This window comes from Zingiber officinale, chromosome 6B (assembly GCF_018446385.1).
Source record: "Zingiber officinale cultivar Zhangliang chromosome 6B, Zo_v1.1, whole genome shotgun sequence".
NCBI lineage: Eukaryota > Viridiplantae > Streptophyta > Magnoliopsida > Zingiberales > Zingiberaceae > Zingiber > Zingiber officinale.
Genome location: NC_055996.1, coordinates 52,354,626 through 52,373,993, shown reverse-complemented (window position 1 = coordinate 52,373,993; position 19,368 = coordinate 52,354,626). Strand labels below are relative to the sequence as shown.

General features: G+C 37.7%; 1 protein-coding gene across 4 annotated transcripts; it reads left to right on the top strand.

Annotated features, from left to right (window-relative positions):
- The first annotated feature begins 9,667 nt into the window (after positions 1 to 9,667).
- LOC121990176 (protein LIKE COV 2-like) lies at positions 9,668 to 14,884 on the top strand. Of its 4 annotated transcripts, none has more exons than XM_042544376.1 (9): positions 9,668 to 9,789; positions 9,856 to 10,090; positions 11,039 to 11,091; positions 11,277 to 11,298; positions 12,152 to 12,323; positions 12,534 to 12,626; positions 12,725 to 12,827; positions 13,438 to 13,531; positions 14,829 to 14,872. In XM_042544376.1, exons 2-6 carry the CDS (start codon positions 9,986 to 9,988, stop codon positions 12,539 to 12,541), a joined length of 360 nt encoding a protein of 119 aa, XP_042400310.1. In that variant the 5' UTR covers positions 9,668 to 9,789; positions 9,856 to 9,985; the 3' UTR covers positions 12,542 to 12,626; positions 12,725 to 12,827; positions 13,438 to 13,531; positions 14,829 to 14,872. The 4 variants fall into 4 exon arrangements, with proteins under 4 accessions (XP_042400310.1, XP_042400311.1, XP_042400309.1 ...); XM_042544377.1 differs by having other exon boundaries at positions 12,721 to 12,827; XM_042544375.1 differs by lacking the exons at positions 12,534 to 12,626; positions 12,725 to 12,827 and having other exon boundaries at positions 14,829 to 14,884.
- The last annotated feature ends 4,484 nt before the right edge of the window (positions 14,885 to 19,368 follow it).

Genomic DNA, 19,368 nt, shown 5'->3' with positions numbered 1-19,368 from the left:
TTATAGACTTTTGCCAAGCAGCCCGATTCTGGTGTCCGAAGAGTTCCTTGAGATTGCGCATCATGTCATAAGCAGTAGGCATGGTCTGATGTTGATGTTGTAGCACATAGAAGCCAAAATGTAACACCGTGCCATCTAATCTGCCCTGACCCATTTCTTATGATACTCAATCTTCTCTTCACTAGAATCACTATTAGGCAGGCTTGGACAGATCTCAAAAAGTATGAACTTGTAAGCTTTAGTAGTTAAGACAATGTCCAAGTTTCGTTTCCAATCAATGTAATTGGGACCAGTAAGTTTGTTTTCTTTCAATATAACAGTAAGAGGATTAAAAGCCATTTGAAATCCTAAGAATCACAAAATATTTGGTCAAAACTTTAGAATTTAAAATAATATTGATTCCTCAAACAATATCATTTAAATTCACCAACATCTTAAGACACCGTGAATTTTGTTTGGCATGATAGTGTGGACGTATACAAATTCAAACATTTGTATGAGGGGGTTTTACCCATTAATTTTATTATCTTGTCAACTTAACTTTATGACAAATAAAATTAATAGTTGATTTTTCTTCGGTCACACAAATAATAGCAGTGACTCCGATGGGGAGGATACTATTAAATGCGCCTAAGTGTATACCATTACTTGATACTTAGTCCATTAAATATGATTGTGCCCCTTCAGATGGAGAAGATCACACAAACCTACATGATTTCCTATAATCATCCATAAAGGGAGTTTGATCTAGTGATCCGCAAACAAACTCATCCGATGTGGAGGAAGACACTCAAAGCCAACGCGCAAGTTTGAATGCATCACTTACAAACTAGTAATAGAGACCGTGGAATTTAAATAATTCCTCTCCCACTTAGTTATTTAAAACGAGAAATTTTAACAATACACACACACAACACATATAAACAACATAAAAGGCAATAAATATGAAAAATAATTTTCCAACTATTATGGCCTCATCCATAGCTGTCCTCCGTGTGCCACCAACCCTATCCGTTGCCAACGAGTCATGTTGTCACGTCTATCTTGCTTCCTTTTCCACTGTGCCTCTGGTTTTCAAATAGCACCACATTTCGCAAGGATACGATCCATGACAGAAATAAAATTTTACATTTATCGATCCTATATTCCACAAGGGAAGGTACATGTAATCTAGATCGAACAGAATGTAAAATCCTAAAACTAATACAGCTCCTGCTGTATTTAATAATTACAATCATGCACACACATAAAATGCCCTTGACATGCCCGAGGGTCCAAATCACACACAAACACAATAGGACCACAATAGTTGGAACTAGGATGCCTGTAACCATAGAGTTAATCCATTTACACATTGTACTATTATCCTGCCTAAATTTATGTATGAAAAGTGCATAATTTAACTGAAAACCAAACACACAGAGGCAGAAAACTAGCTCTGATACCAATTGTTGGGTGCTACTTGGAATTCCGTTCTATTTTCCCTGTACAAAGATTTGTACAAGTATAGAACTTTTCCTAGCAACCCATGTGTTCTTCAAAAAGTTAAACTTAGATTGCAAACGAAACTTAACATTATTAATCCAAGTTCAACTCATGTGTTCTTCAGAAGTTAAACCATATTACAGAAGTTGATTAAATATTTATTTCAAGGATTGGCTTCCAGGTCATTGGCGAGGCACTTGGCCATCTTGGTTATGGGATCATCCACCACTTCCTAAACAAATCCTTTCAAAGAAATTGAATATTTAAACTCCTTACAGTAAACCCTAGGTTTAACTACAGAGAACTCAATTGAAGCACAAAATCGATAGCCTCTTGTGTTGGTATTTCAGGATCTATACAAAGAAAAACTAAACTAGTTTCACTGCGGAATAAAGAACTAGTTGTCCCTTTCTTCATAGACAAAGACCTCTTGATCTTATGCTATATTGCTCTCCTCCTCTTGGACGTCGTGTGGGTGACGATCTACCAAGACAAAACACCCGAACCTTTTCTTCTTCTCCTCCAAGCACCGCCGACCATAAAGATTGAAGCAAGGTGCCACCGGCCTCAAGAGAAAGAAAACAATAGAAGAGGGCTGGCCACACAAGAGAATAAAAGAGGGAGAGCTTAGGTTGTGTTTTTAGGGAGCACCTCCTCCTCTTTTATAATCTTTTCTAGCGGCTAAAAAGGAAAGTTTTAACAAAATTTTCCTTTTATTTTCTATTGTGGATGGTTACAAAAAAGTTAAGATTTTGATAAAAATTAAAATCTCTCTTTTAAACCATTGTAAATAGCTATAAAAGGAAAGATTATAACAAAACTTTGTGTTGACAAAATCTTTCTTTTATTCCTATAATGATTGGTTACAAAAAGAAAGATTTTAACAAAATTAAAATCTTTCTTTTAAACCATTATAGATAACTACAAAAAAGGAAATATTTTAACAAAATTAAAATATCTCTTTTAATCCTTTGAAGAAACCTATAAAAGGAAAGATTTTAACAAAATTAAAATCTTTCTTTTAAACTATTGTAGATAACTACAAAAAAGGAAAGATTTTAACAAAATTAAAATATCTCTTTTAATCCTTTGTAGAAAGCTATAAAATGAAAGATTTTAACAAAATTTTGTTTTAAATAAAAACTTCCTTTTATCTTCTATTATGGCCGGCCCCATGCTTGGGCACCAAGCATGGCTTGGCCGACCGACATCTTGGGCACCAAGCAAGGCTTGACCGGCCCCTTGCTTGGGCACCAAGCAAGGATGTGGCTGGCCCCTCACTTGAGTAGGAAGGAAAATCAAAACGTGTGAATGCGAGGCTTTATAGAGGCTACAGTAGGGACCGAGAGGAGGAATTGGTTTTGGCCTCCTGATGAGCTTGAGCTTCCTGTGCTCGACCCGAACACCCAACTCAAGTTCATCAATAATAACTCATACCACTAAAGAGCTATTATTGAACTACCGCACCAATCCCATATTACATTATGGGCTCCTTCTTATCATGAGTGTGTTAATTTCCCTATGTTTAAGATATCGAATGTCCATTAATTAAATGAGTTACTGATAACTCACTTAATTAATATCTAGGTCCAAGAGTAGTACCACTCAACTTCATTGTCTTGTCGGAACTAAGTCCACCTGCAGGGTTTAGAGACAATCCTTATGAGCTCATCAAGAGGACATCATCATCCTAATAAATATGACACAGTTTCATTCTATAATCAGCAACACACCATATAAATAATATTATTTCCCAACTTATCGGGCCTATTGATTTAACGAATAAATCTTACCCTTTGATAAATTAAAGAAATAAATACTAAGTACATGTGCTTGCTATTATATCGGGATTAAGAGTACGCACATCCATAACAACAGAGGTTCTGTTCTTTTATACAATCAGTATAAAAGAAACAACCTCAAATCGTCCTGCTCTATACACATATAGTGTACTAGTGTAATTTTATAGTCAAGATGAACTAGTACCAAATTACACTACAACCATTCCAATGGTTTATCCCAATCCATCTTAGTCATGAGCTTCTATTTATAATTTATAAGGAACTGATAATATGATCTTCTGTGTGACACCACACACCATGTCATCTGCAATATAAATTAAATGGACAACTACATTTAACTAAATGCAGACATTTGACCAATGTGATTCTCATTTCAAAATAAATATTTATACAAAAGCTAGGCTTTTAGTATACATTCTAACAAATCCTTGCATTGTTTCCCACATATATCCATTTGTTCCAAGCTGGTACCCGACAGTACTCGACGTATGTAGCTTTATCACAAGCTACATGATTCGTTGCTCCTGAATCTATAATCTACAAAGGATAAGAACCAACAAACAATACTGAACTAGCAACATAATGCTCATGGAAAGAAGATAGACTGTTGGACCCCGTGGTTGTTTTGATGTGATTAACCAAGTTAGGTTGGGTCCTGTTTGGTTTTGATCCCTATGTCTAAGTGTGTAGGAGCTTAGGAGCGCAGGAAGTCGAGCAGAAGACGCAGCTAGTGAGAAGGACAACACGGGAAGGGAGCAGACGGGCTTGGTGCGTCCGAAGGATGAAACAGCTACGGAAGAGTACTCCGGTGGATGAGAAGAATGTGCATGGCATTCGAGGGATGAGAAGCCAGGATGGAAGCTTGCTCAAGGAGAAGGCTGGAAACTGGGTTCGGGTGTGCCCTATTTCGGTTTGCCACAATCACCAAATCTATCGGGACTTCGAAAGCTAAAGTGAAGATGAAGAAGTGCTGGAAAAGCAGCTGGAGGTGCCCTCAACCATTGTTGAGGCGCCTCTTCCCTCACCAGAGTGAGGGAGCCCTCAACAGCATTGAGGGCAGCCTCAACAGCATTGAGGGCACCCTCAATGCCCTTGAGGACACCCTCAACTGGGTCAACTTGACCGTTTCGAATCTGGATATAGTTTTATCCAATGCCTTGGCTGGAGGCGCCCTCAACCCCTTTGGAGATGCCCTCAAGACTCGAGATAGAGTTTCCAGGAGCTATATAAAGGTCCCTGGACCTAGGAATTATTAATTCAACTCTGTATTCAATTCCTAGGAACATCTGAGCTTCCTTAGTGTGTAAAAATGCTTCTCCGCCTATAGTGAAGGAGGCATTTCTAGTAGAGCTGTTCAACCATCTTAGATTAACAACCACCTAGATTGTAACCAAGTTAATTTCCTGAGTCTCTTATTTTCTGTTTCTTTTATTTTGATTATTGTTGCTATTTTTAAAGTTGAAAGCACGACGAGGGTATCTTTCTTTTGCAGGCAATTCACCCCTCCCTTCTTGTCGATCCGCTGCACCAATAAGTGGTATCAGAGCCAGACCACCTTAGAAGTACTAACCGCCGTCTAAAGCAACAAAGATCAAGATGATGGCCAGAACAAGTATTCATCCCCCGAAATTCGACGGAGACTTGCGACATGGAAGCGCCGAATGAAGGTATTCTTCAAAATGGATTTCGACATTTTATTAACTATGAAATATGATTTTTTAGTCCCAAAAGATAAAGAAGAATTCCAGTGGACGAAGAAGGAGGAAGTCGATTTCATGGCTAACGGAAAGACAGAATTCCATCTGCTCAACGTCCTGCCGCCCCAGGAGGTAAGTCGGATCGGAAGTTATGACTCTGCCAAAGACCTCTGGGAAAAATTCCTAGAGCTCCACGAAGGCACCTCAAAAGCGAAGTTAGTAAAGCGCGACAACCTCCAGACTCAGCTGACAAATCTCAGGATGAACAATGGTGAAAAGGTGGCGCAACTCTAAGCGAGAATTAAGGAGCTGATAACTCAATTGACCAATCTCGGAGAATCGGTAACGAATCAAGATTCTATCCGGTATGTAACGGTCGAAAAATTCTCAAAACTATTTTAGAAATATTCTATGATTTTTCTGGAATTTTAGGATATCTTTACAGAATTTTTAGAGTAGCGGAGGTAGCAAAAACAAATAGAAAACGAAAACAGCCTAAGCGGGAATTGAACCCGAGACCTATGGTTTACGGATAATTTTAGTAACCAGTTGAACCCAGCAGGGCCGTGCTGAAAGGAAAGGGAAACAATTTTATTTAAGTTGGAGTTGGGCCGGAGTTATCACATAATATAAATAGGAAATAATTAAGTGAAGAGTCATTTTCTTTGATCGTAGCTTTTCTCCACCCCAACCTAATTCCGCCGCCCACTTCTCCTCTCCCTCTCTCGGCGCCAACCACAAGAACAAGCAAGGGTTCGATTCCAAGGGCAATTCCGGCGATGACTTCGACACGTGGACATTCCCCTCCGCGAGAAGAACGCATAGACGCGAGAAGATCGTCGAAAGGATCGTCTCCTCCGGAAATCTAGCGATTAGAATCGTAAGAAACTTCGAATAGGAGGTAAGAAACCCCTCACCTGTAGTATAAGTAGCTTTTCGTATGATTCTATGTTTTTAAATTAGTTATATGCAGACTTTTCGACGCATAGGGTGTATTTAACCCTTCTCGCTGGTTTAGGGATTTAGTTGAGCACCTCTAGATGGGCCAGACACGTTTCCTCCTTTCAGTTGGAGATTCCAGACGTTGTCGGGTGCCTAGAGGTGGTCTCCCTAATAGAGAGGAGAGTTGGAGCACACTAAGTGTTCGATAAAATGCTTAGCTCAGTAAAATGCTACAATAGACATTTTTAATAGCTCAGTAAATGTAATAGAAGCATTTAAATAGTTTAGTTAGTCTTGCTACAGCTTATATGGGGCTACGGTCCAATGGGTGGGCACCCACAGTCGCCTCTAGGTTCAGATAACCTAGTAAAAGCAAGATAAATTGATTAGCTATGATTCAGTATTTTATTTTCAGTAGGGGCACTGTACAGGATTAGATATCCATTGGGCTAGGCTCCCATAGTCGGTCCCTAGGTTTAGATAACCTAGTAAACCTTACTAAATTCGGGATTTGCAACCCCGGGTCTAGTTAAGGATGCGCGCATAGAATGTACAGTTGCCGGGCCCGTTAGCAGTATGATTATGTACTTTAATCTATTACATTATTAGTTTTTCAAAACTCACAAAGATTAGTTATATTAGTTGAGTTTGAATTCAGCTCCAGTCTAGCTCAGTTTATGTTTAGTTCAGTTCTTTTTATTGATACATGTGATAGTTTATGATTAGCTTGTATGTCATGCTTTAGTGTTCATGTTCAGCTTTTATTACACATGTTTAGATGATAGTATGCCATGACTAGCTTTGATTTCTATGTATGATAACATGCCATGTTTCAGTCTAATCAGTGCACTTTCAAACAGCATGTTTTAAAAGCATATTGCATCGAATGCATGTTTTAGTGAGGTAGATGGTTTCTTACTAAGCGAAAGCTTATAGATACTTTCTTTTCCTTATACTGCAGATAAAGGTAAAGGAAAGATGGACTAGCGGAGGCTGGAGGACAATGCTACGAAGATGTGTGTGGGCAGGAACTTGGAAAGAAGATCTTAGGGAACTCTAGCAAGCTTTGTTTAAACATTAGTACTTTTTAGTGTTTTAGCAATTTGCACTTTAGTATGTTGATCGCTATGAATTAGTTAACCATGCACTCTATTATGCTTAGAACATTGTTCTTTATGATGTTAGAATGTTAGTTGTGGTTGTTAGAGTGTTTCCTAGCCATCTTAGAACATGTAATGTGATTGAAGCACGAAATAGTCTGAAATCGGGGTTCGATTCGAATCGAACCGGATCGATCTACGATCGATCGAGTTGGTTAGCCCTGGATCGGTCGGTGACCGACCGATCCAACAGAGTTTATGGATCGGTCACCGACCGATCCAGGTCTTCGGCTGACCGATCCATCGGCCGATTGCTTCGGTATCGGCTCGATCGGTCTACCGACCGATCAGTGTACTCCTGGATCGGTCGGTAGATCGATCCAGCCGCATACAGAAGCGAGATGGTTTGTGGATCGGTCAGCCGACCGATCCAGGGTTTTCTCCGTGCCGGTATTAAGCTGGATCGATCACTGGATCGATCCGACAGCCCAATCGATTCATGGATCGATTGAAATGCCTGATTACAGCTAGCAAGACATCCGAGAGGCATAAATTATCTTCCCTAGCATGTGTATAACTCCTAGGTACACCTAGAATATTAAGTTCAGTTTTTACAGTAATCAGTTTAGTAAAATTTTAATCAATCCAGATTTCCGCAATAGTAATTTAGCACAGCATAATGTAGCGATCGGCCTCACAGCCTAGTCAGTAGAAGGCGGGTCGTTACACGGTATGCACTCAACGCCTTCCCAAGAACTCCAGAGTGGGCGACCTTAGTAGATGCTTACTACATCTCTAAGGACTTTGAGATAAGTACGCTAGAAAACTTATTTTCTACTTTCAAACTTCACGAGTCTCGAATTGCAGAACTGAAACAAATAGAGAAGTCGAACCTCAATATTACCCTACAAGCCAAGATGGACGATCCCGACTCTGAAGCGTCAATCAATGAAACTGAAGTGGCGCTATTGGTAAGAAAGTTAAATAAGTTTATCAAAACTAATAAATTTAGACTGCAGATGAGAAAACATTAACGCAACAAAAGGACGGTCTGATGCTATAACTGCAACGAGGAAGGGCACATCAAGGATGATTGCCCAATATTAAAGAAAAGGGACAAGGAGAAGTCTCGAAGACCGACGCCCTCTAAATGCAAGAGTCTGAAGGCTACATGGGATGAATCATCATCCTCCGAATTGGAAGTCGAAACCTTCTCGGGATTAGCACTGATGGCCAGCCATCAAACTGAAGAAGAAACCAGCTCAGAGATGAGCATAGATGAAGGGGGAGAATCTGAAGAAGAAAGCTACGATGATGGGGGAGCATCCAAAATAGAGGTAAGTAAGGTACATTCTCTAACACCCAAGCAATCCTTTCAGTTCATTAAAGTGCTTACTAAAGATTTAGTTAAGTTAGAAAAGAAAAATGATATGTTAAAATTAAACTTAGCAAATGCATGTCCTCTAGAAATGTACGATAATCTAAAATTAAAGAATGAAAAATTGAAAATTGAAATTAAAAAATTTAAAAATGATCATGCATGCTTAAATAAATTTCAAAAATCAAAACTTAAAATTTATGGTAAATTAAATTGGTATATCAAACATCACCAAGGTCAACTTAGAAAAATACCTAAAGAATATATACCCGCTAAGTTTTTAACCAACCCAGTAGGAAGGAACCTCTATTAGGTTCCAAAATTCTTTCTAGATTAAATTTTTAAAGTTAGCGCTTTCAGCAAAAAAAAATTAAATAGATAATTTCTTTATGAGGCTTTGTCTAAGAAAGTGGTTGTTGCTCCAATAACCAAGAAGGCCTAGTGCCTCACCACTACCTGGAAGCCAAAATACTGAAATAAAATGTTTAATTAACTTACTGATAAAGCATGAAAATAGAAATTAAAAATGCTTTAACAAGTTTTTCTTAACGTTTTTTTTGAAAATTTCTCAAAAATATTTTTAATTTGCCTAAAAATGTTTGCTAATTTAGAATTTATTTTGAAAACTTCCAACTCCATTTTTGCTGTGATTAAAGGAAGAGAGATAAGAGAAAGTTTAGGGGGAGTTAATATTTTTTTCAAATTAGTACTTAAAATTTTTTTTTGGAAAGGAACAAATTAATATTTTTTTAAAATTACAAATTCTATTGCAATCTTTATGCTTAAAATGTTAGTTTAGTAATTTCTTTAAATTACTTTTTGTCTATTTTTCCCCTATCTTGAACTTGGGTTGATGCATATCAAAAAGGTGGAGATTGTTGGACCCCGTGATTATTTTGATGTGATCAACCAAGTTAGGTTAGGTCCTGTTTGGTTTTGATCCCTGTGTCTATAACTACAAGAAAAGCCCTCATAGACATCGGTGGAACAACAACAGTTTTAATCAAAAACCGATGTCTTTGAGTATTTTACACCGGTTTTTCCAAAAACCAGTGTCTTTAAGCGCAGATTTTCGCTCATAGACATCGATTTTTTAAGCCGATGTTTATGAGCGCCTTTTTTTTGTTAATAGACACCGATTTTAACAGCGGTTTTTAAAACCCGGTGTCTATGATAAAATAAAATAATTTAATTTTCCCACCAATACTTAGCTGAAATTTATAACACTTCACTCTTTCCTCCAAACCTAAACATATATCGCGCCGTGAACCGTATACAACCATCTGTCTCAGCTTCATCTCCCTCTTCCCCTTCTTAGATCGACGCCCCTTCCTCTCCTGATCAGGAATGACTCACGACTCATCTCCTCCACCTCCTCCCTTTGGGTAAGAAGAGGAACCCTTCTTCGCATTTCGAGAAAGGAGAGGTGACAAGTTGGTCTTGTTTTCTAGGGTTTCAGAGTAGTAGCGGCGGAGGAAGGCAAGATGAAGACGACTAGGGCGTTTGTCAAGTCTCGCTATTCTGCATCAGCGTCGAGATCGGGAGATAGAGGGAAAGCACGCTGAGGATAGGGAAAAAAACATGGCGGAAGAGAAGGAATCCACCTCCATTCCGCTAAGCCAGGCAGTGGACCCTGAAGACCCAGCCAAAGCGCCCCCAATTTCTCCCAGTTCCTCCACTAGGAAGGTGCGTGCCTGCCAGATCTGATAGTGTTTGGGGTTATGGCCTCTTTGTTAGCCTTGATGCGGTCAGTTAGGGTTCCAATTTGGATCGGGAGAAAAGTTGGGTAAGATTATAGCGGGACATTTTTGTAGTTGTCTTTAGGTGCTTCTCGTATCAGATTTGTGCTCTTTCAGTTGGATAAGTCGAGTTTGGTAAAATTTTGCTTAGGATCATTGTTTGTTTCCATCAATTAGTTTCTAGTTAGCTGGATGGCAGAGAAAGTTAACTACTTTTGAGCAAAGTAAATGAACCTCTAATATTAACCGATTCAGAGTACATGAAATAGAGCGATCATCTACGGAATGGATTATAGCCATGTCGATATAGAAGGTCATAGTTTTCATTATTAGTTGGTATGTTGGTATGCAATTTAATAGCTTTCGGGGTTCAGGTAGGCTTAGACACGCATTCTATAGCTACACCACCATCACAGGTAACAGAGAGCATAGCCATGGGTGTATATAATTTGTATGTTACAGCTCAATTTGCACGTTAACCATTTATGACCGTCTTCTGCGAAGATAAGTTGTGTAAAACAAAGTTAAAATATAATAAATGTGTAACAAAAATCAGAATTTGACACCGCCTTTAACTCACTGCAAAAATACTCACCTATTTTCATCTGTACAATGATGACTATTCTTTTAATTTTATTTTTTAAATAGAAGAAGAAACTTGTATTAAGTACTTAGAATGCCCCATGACTTGTATTGGAGAAAATATCATAAATAATTATGTGAACCTTGAACTGCCCCATGACTTGTATTAGAGAATACATCCTTTTAAATTATTTTTTCTACCCTCTTTCTTTCCTTGGCTCTGTAACTCCATAAACAGGAACAATAACTAACAATTCTAACTTTTTCATTGTCTAAATTATCCTGATGTAACTTTTAGCCTTGTTATTTACAGGCCTGTGGTGCTGTTCTTCAGAGTTGGGTGTCAAAGAAATTTATGACTGGATGGTACAGTTATATCATATTCATTCTTCTGATTTCTTGCATTTAAATTTTTCTGACACTTGTCTCTCTTCTTTTTTTTTTCAGTGTAGTTCTCTTCCCTGTTGCAGTCACTTTTTACATTACATGGTGGTTTATTCAGTTCGTTGATGGTTTACTATTAACACTGTTTTACATTTTGGATGTTTCAGGAAGGATGTCTGTAGGCTCCAGGTAGGTGGATTTTTGTTTGCTTTCATTAGATCAAACTTTTTGACTTAGTTTTTTGTTATCAGTATCTTATCATTCATTCATGCTATCATACTTCAAGCTTAGATTCTTGCAAGTTTGTCGCTAGAACCACACATTGGGCTTCATGATATTAGTCGGATATCAGAGACAAATTTTGTAATGAATCTATTGATGCCTGCTTGTGTGATTTTTTTCTCTCATTTAGTAAGTCAATAGATGATCACTGAATTTGAATTCTGTTCTTTTGGAGTTGTTTTATGATCTTTCATTGGTTATGTTTTTTTTGGGATTGGCTAGTCGAAGGATAAAAGTATTTCTTTTTGTTGTGGAGTTTTACTGGAAGATAGTTTTGAATATGATACAAAAGTAAAAGCTGGAGTCTTTTGAAGAAATGTCTAGTTAGTCACAATTTACAAACAGTTTGTTTATGCTTTCTTCTTAATTATCTATGAAACTACTTCGTTATTAAAAAAAACATTATATTTTTTTGATTGCTCTTTTCAGAGCCATTGTAGCAGAAGTTTTAACATGTGGATCGACATCATTAGTTCAAAAGTAATAACTCCTTTCGGAGACAAACAAAAAATGGGAAGAAAAAACTTCTCATCCCTTTGTTCCCTTCTCATTCTTCTTCTTCACTTGTTTACCTTCAATCCTTATGTTATGCTTTCTTTTGGCTGCAAAGGTTTATACTTGATATGGTTATGAGGTGGAGAAACTGCCTGCATTCTATAAACCATCAAGCATTCAAATTGATCCGTATAAATACTTTTGTGATTTATATGAAATGTGTGCTTTTCTCAAAATCTCAAATTAATACTATCCATTATGTTAGGCTGCACACGGTGCTGGCAGTGGACGTCTACAGCGACAAGATCAAGCACCTATTCGACGCGACGGAGGGGCAAGAAGCCGCGCGCCGCCCTTGGGGTGGCTGGATCTAGTTCCACCGCCTCAATATCAAGCACGACTCCAGGCTCGAGGGCCTCATCAAGATGTCGGATTTGGTTAGTTCCCTTGTCCTATGGAGCAGATCTAACCCTGGATCTCTTCTTGCATTTTTTTCAGTGTGATCTGTGCGGTTCTGCATTTTTTTACTGTCGCTTTACTTCTCAACATCTTTTCCTTGGTCGTGATCATTTGATTGAATCTTTTTTTTGTCATCGTCGCAAGGGATCCTAATGTATATGCAATACAACTTTTTGTTTTCTTTGTAGACGATTAATCTAGTGGCAATCTACACTCTTGCTGATTATCACACCCGCCCACTAGACACCATCTGCAGTAATTTCATTGATGCTCTCCCAGTTGTTAGTTTTGAGACCCTTGGACTTGTTCATTTTCAGTTGGATTTTTTTTGTACTCTTCTTTGGTATTGATTTAGTTTATTGTGGCTTGTGCAAGTTAGGTATTGCTCAGAAAACAATAAGCGCGTCATTCACTTCTCAACATGTGAAGTGTATGGGAAAACGATAGGAAGCTTCCTACCCAATGATCATCCTCTTAGAAAGGTATCATTGGTATTTCTACATTTGAGATGCTATAAATTAATGAAACAATTTTCTTGATGATACTTTTAATCTCCATTTCTTAATAACATTGCTTCTCGATGGTAATGACCTTCTTTTTGACCTGAAAATGATCCTTTATTGTGGGTACTATTCAAGTTGCGTCAATAGTCATGTAATGAGTTGAGGTTTAGCTAGAAATAAGAGAAATATCATAAAAGATTCTAGAAATAAAAACTAAAAAAAAAATGATGATATAATTTTATTTATTGTTTTAAGTACTAGTTTTTTACTCTGACATTAAACCACCACAAATAATAATGTTGGTTATTTCTCATCATGTTTTGTTCTAAGACTCAAATTTCTATTAATTAATATTATAACATTATCAGATGAGTTTAATATCTTGTCGTACATGGTTATTCCTACTTAGTATGCATGTAGATTTATATGTACATATCTATATATGTGTTTTCTCTGTGGTTGAGTCCTCTCTCGACTTTGTCATTTTGTTTCATTTGACTTTATAGTAGTGTGGACTATGATAAATAGTCATCTTTTAAATCCTATGATTGTATTTATTATTCTAACCTTAACATATTTTCTATGATAGAACAAGAAAGAAAGGAAGAAGGTCCGTGAGGTTAGCATCTTGAAAAAGGATCCAGAGGCTATTCGAGAGCAAATTGAGAAGATGGAAAGAATGAGTAAGTAATTTGGCCAAGATCCCCTTAAAATTCTTTTTTCACTGATATTGAATGTGGTCTTTTGATCTCATTGGTCTTCAACGTAATAGTTTTTTTACTTTTTTTTTCTAGGCATTCTTATAGTCCTCTTCTTTCTAGATTGAAATTTGATGCTTCTAGAATGATACATCAATAGAGGATCATTATGTTGTTTTCCTTGTCGCCATCTAGTACAATATATATAAATCCAATCAGTACAATACATATAAATCCAATCAAATTTAATAAAAAAACCCAAAATTCGAGCCAAGCTGAACTACACAATAAGAAATATTTGTCCAACTCAAACTTAATAAAAGACATTCAAATCATCAAAACATAAAAAACCATTCAATCATTCTATAATAACTATAATCAGTGACACATGGGAGCAACCCTCCATGGGAAAATCATTTGCAAGCAACTGCAACCTCTAGTCACTTACTGATTATGTGATTTGACATTCAACATCCCCTTTTTTGACATCAGTACTCTCTTCAAGCAATTGGTGCCTAAGTTCTAGTAAAGATGCCTTTGGAACAAGAGTGCAACTGTAACCTGAAGTTGTCTGAGTGTCTGGCGATCTGCTTTATTTATCAACTCTTATATATAGGCTTGCATGTAATTTAAACAAAATGCATCCTTGTTTATTTGATCTCATCTCAACCTTCAAGAAATTAGAATATAAATTTCATCCAAGATTGTGATGGATCGATTCTGGATTTAAATTTTAATATGATTATTACTACACTATGCTTCTCTTAGATTTCTCTCTCTCTTTCTTTACATAGTGAGCAACAGTGTAATACCTGCATTAAGATTTGATGCTTTTCTTATTATATACAAATTTAGTGTAATACTTGTAATATCATTTCGATCTAGTTAACTATTTTGAGGCAGATCACTTCTTAGATTTGGATATTCAACAGTTCTTTATGTAAAAAAGTCTTGTGAATTGATGAATATCTTTTATATGGTAATGTTGTTGTGTTTTATCTGGCTCGATATTTATATAGTTGCTCACGTTTGTTGAGGTATCCTATTAGTGTAGGGAGAATTTTATTTTGCTTTCAACGACAAACATAGAGCTTTATTGTTGCATTCTTAAAATTCCCAGGAATGATAGATCTATCACTATATGATGTGGTTGAGATAAATGATGAATGTGTCTCTTTTTAAGCATTCAAATTAGTCATCTTATTACCTGGTGCTCTTACTACTTTTTCAATTATGATTTTTGGTCTTGGTTTACTAATATATTATTTATGTATTTTTACAGTTTACAAATCTCAAGTACTCCATAGTTGAAATCGATGAAGTGCGGTTCGAGTGGGTTGAATGCATGCTAGATTACATTTGAGTAGGAAAGGTATTTGATTTTTGAAAACTTTGGATGATGCATGCATTTGCATGGAATATAAATTGCGTATATTGTCCCATGTCAATTTCTTTCTGATGGTGATATTCTAGGACTTCTGCAGCATGTATAATTCTTCTATTTTTGTTCTTTGTTGTAGTTAAGTAGACCAAATGATACTTTTGTTTGACAGATTAGAACAGTGAATGTTTTAACTCAGAAAACTAGGCATTTGAAGGTGAAAAGTGGTGAGATTAGGGAAATGAAAGGCGCAAGAAGAATGGAGCAGTATAGCAAGTTGGACAGATTTTGATTCTCATAATTTAATCTAGCCTCAACTTGATTTTTGACTCATGATGTTCTACCTTGATGTGTACAATATCTATTAGCTTTTGATGTAAAAAGAATGTTTGTGTATTTTATGGATACTGTTGTAAGAAGAATATTTATGTAATTTGTGAATATTTGTGTATTTTATAGATACTGTTGAATGAAGAATATTTGTGTAATTTGTGAATATTTGTGTATTTTCTTGGATACTGTCGATTTTTCACTGTTTCGAAAATTGAATTTGTGTCGTTAAAAAATACTGATATTACATCGGTTTTCCACCGCTGTAAAACCGGTGTCATTAACTAATATTACATCGGTCGTACACCGCTGCCAAAATTGGTGTTATTAACATATAATATTACATTGATTTTACACCCGATGTCGTTAAGTGATACTACATCGGTTTTAACCCGATGTCTAAAATGGCAGACCTTTTACATCGCCTTCATAGACATCGATCGAAAATGTAATAGACATCGGTGGAAAATCGATGTCTATGAGGGTTTTTGTTGTAGTGCTAAGTGTGCAGGAGCTTAGGAGCGTAGGAAGTTGAGCAGAAGACACAGTTAGCGAGAAGAACGACACAGGAAGGGAGCCGACGGGCTCGGTGCGCTCGAAGGATGAAAGAGCTGCGGAAGAGTACTCCGGTGGACGAGAAGAACGTGCACGGCGTTCGAGGGACAAGAAGTCGGTATGGAAGCCTGCTCAAGGAGAAGGCCGAAAACTAGGTTCAAGTGAGCCCTATTTCGGTTGGCCACAATCACCCAATCTATCGGGACTTCAAAAGCTAAAGTGAAGATGAAGAAGTGCTGGAAAAGAAGCTGGAGGTGCCCTCAACCACTGTTGAGGTGCCTCCGCCCTCACTAGAGTGAGGGCGCCCTCAACTGGGTCAACTTGACCGTTTCGAATCTGGATAAAGTTTTATCCAATGCCTTGGCTGGAGGCGCCCTCAACCCCTTTGGAGGCGCCCTCAAGACTCGAGATAGAGTTTCCAGGAGCTATATAAAGACCTCTGAACCTAGGAATTATTAATTTAACTCTGCATTCAATTCCTAGCAACATCTGAGCTTCCTTAGTGTGTAAAAAGGCTTATCCGCCTACAGTGAATGAGACATTTCTAGTAGAGCTGTTCAACCGCCTTGGATTAACAACCACCTAGGTTGTAACCAAGTTAATTTCCTGAGTCTCTTATTTTCTGTTTCTTTTATTTTTATTATTGTTGCTATTTTTAAAGTTGAAAGCACAAGGAAGGTATCTTTCTTTCGCAGGCAATTCACCCCTCCCCTCTTGTCGACCCCGCTGCACCAACATACACATGGATTTACCTTTTTCAGCTTAGTACATTCTTGAGAAAAGTGACTCTTCTTGCCATAGTTATAGCAAGTCATCTTACTTTGAGGCTTTTTTCCATACTTCTTTCCTTTCTTCTTGATTAGGCCTTGTCCATCAACAACACTAGCTTCTTTTCCCTTTTCCTTTCCTTTCTCAAACCATTTTTTCTTATTCTTGGATCCAAAACCTTCAGCTACAAAAGCTTGATAAAAAATTCTTGCTGATTCTATTCTCTCTGGCTCAAGTTCTACATGGAGTGAGACACTAGTGAAAGTCTTTATACTTTCACTGTGTGTATGGTTCTATTTCATCATTTTCCAAGAATCAGGAAGAGAATAGATTACTTCTTGAACTTATTGTTCATCTGTCAACCTATGACCAACAGTCTTTAGCTCCCGAATTATATTCATCATTTTCCTCAGATGTTGGGTCATGGTTACATTTGCGTGTTTTTTGCAACTGCCAACTTAATTGTCAGTTGATGAAGCTTACTGAGACCTACTCCAATGTACTTCTCTCTAAGGGTTGCCCAGATAGCATGAGCCGATGGTAATGACGCATACCCAAATTCTAGGTCATCCACCATTGTACTAATCAATATTCTCTTAGCAGTGGAGTCCTTTCTTTTCCATGCCTTATAGGCATTAAGGTCATATTTGTACTATACTGTACATTACAACAAAAGTGACTTTCCATAGCGCAACATCAACAACACATAGTTAAAGCACATCGTTAATAATAGTTTTTATGACACACCCAATTATGTTCGCTATGGATAGTATAATATTTATACAAATGACGGCGTGAAGAAAAATTACGCTATAATAAACTTTTCTACTGTTTGTAGAGTGCGTTGTTAAAACTTAATATTAACGGTGTGCAGAGCGTATTGTTAATAATTATTATACATAACAGTGCGCACAAATATACGCTGCTAATAAATATTATAAAATTTTAACAGCATGCAATGTGCGCTGCTAATAGTATCTAAAAAATTAAATTTTTAAATCCATTAAGATTTAAAACTTTCCAATTAAACTGGGTTGCTCTAGACTGTGGGATCCCACTGAGGAGGAGACTAAGCCCTAGTTTCTCTTATTCACAACCTCGTGCACGCCAACCTCACGCACTCTCTTCTTTCCCCATCGCAAACCCTAGGAGCAAGTGATCTTCACTGTCTCCTCAAGCCACCAGATCTCGTGCAACCACCGCCACCAGAGTTGACTCCCGAATTTAGGAGTCATCTCTTTCATTCCACAGCCTCTCCCAATCGGGAGGAGAGGCATCTGCCTGAGCTCTTGTCAGATTGGAAGAGCTGTCCACCCACAAGTCATCTCCTTTTGTTATCTTTGCCGCTGCCCCGTCAGATCTCATCTTCATTGATATCGCTGGCCATCGCTAGTGGGAGCACTTGGATCTGAGGCTCTCCGCTAGCCCCTCTCACAAAGTTGATCACTACAAATCATTTGTTGGTAGCTAGTTATATATATATATATATATAAAGAGAGAGAGAGAAGGAGAGAGATAGAGAGAGAGAATTGATATGCTAAGTGACTCTTCGTGCATGACCGTGAGCAAAATCTGACGTGGGCTATCTGGCATGACCAAAACCCAATTTTTTTTAATCACTCTCTCTCATTTGCATGCAACAACTTTTCTCACTTTTCTCTTAAATTAAAATAGACAACATTTCTCTCTCATATAATTGCATGGAATAATCACTATAGTACTAATTTTTAAAAGTGTTGTACTTACTACAATAATTGCTACATGTTGTAGCAGCTACTATGTAGTAGCTACTACAATGTGTAGTCATTATTGTATAGCTACTATGTTGTAGCAGCTATTAAGTTATAGCTGCAACAATGTGCAGTAATTATTGTGTAGATACTACGTCGTAGCAGCTACTGCACCGTTGTAGCAGCTACTACATCGTTGTAACTGTTAATGTATAGTAACTGCTACAAGTTGTAGTAACTACGACATCGTAACTGCTACAAGTTGTAGCAGCTACTGTATAGTAACTGCTATAAGTTGCAGCAGTTGCTACACAGTTGTAATAGCTACTGCACAGTTGTAGCAACTACTGCATAGTAACTGTTATAAGTTGTAGCAGCTACTGCATAACTTCTACAAGTTGTAGCAACTACTGCACAGTTGTAGTAGTTACTGCATAGTAACTGCTACAAGTTGTAGCAGCTACTGCATAGTTGTAGCAGATACTGCATAGTAGCTGCTATAACGTTGTAACATCAGTACCATAATGATTATTGCATGTAATAATAGGAGAGAGAAGATAAAATTTTATTTTAATTTAAGAGGAAAGAGGGAAAAGTTGTTGCATGCAGATGAGAGAGATTAAAAAAATAGGTTTTGACCGTGTCAGATAACCCACGTCAGATTTCACTCACAGTCGTGCACGAAAAGTCGCTTAGCATATCAACCATCTCTCTCCTCTCTCTCTCTCTCTCTCTCTCTCCGGGCGACGCTTTGTGTGCGACCGTGAGCGACGCGTAGATGTGGCGTTGCCAGCTCAATTTCCCTACAAATAAAATATACCATTTATTCTCTCTCCCCTCCCGCTTGTAGTTCAAAACCACGTCGTGGGAAATTATCCAAATTAAAATTAAAATCTCCCTCGCCGCTCTCTCACTCTGCTCCCTCCATCTCCGTCCTCCGTTGTCCGACCGACCTCACAAGCCGTCCGAAAAGTTTAATATTAAAATATCTCCCTCATCGGTCTCTCTCTCCCTCGCTCGCTCCCTCCGTCAACGTCCTCCGTTGTCCATAGTCCGTT

Coding starts and splice junctions, on each gene's coding strand:
- LOC121990176 (XM_042544374.1), top strand. CDS start 9,986: ATGGCGGAAGAGAAGGAATCCACCTCCATTCCGCTAAGCCAGGCAGTG. Junction 10,091..11,038: donor CCAGTTCCTCCACTAGGAAG/GTGCGTGCCTGC, acceptor TGTTATTTACAG/GCCTGTGGTGCTGTTCTTCA. Junction 11,299..12,151: donor AGGATGTCTGTAGGCTCCAG/GTAGGTGGATTT, acceptor CCATTATGTTAG/GCTGCACACGGTGCTGGCAG.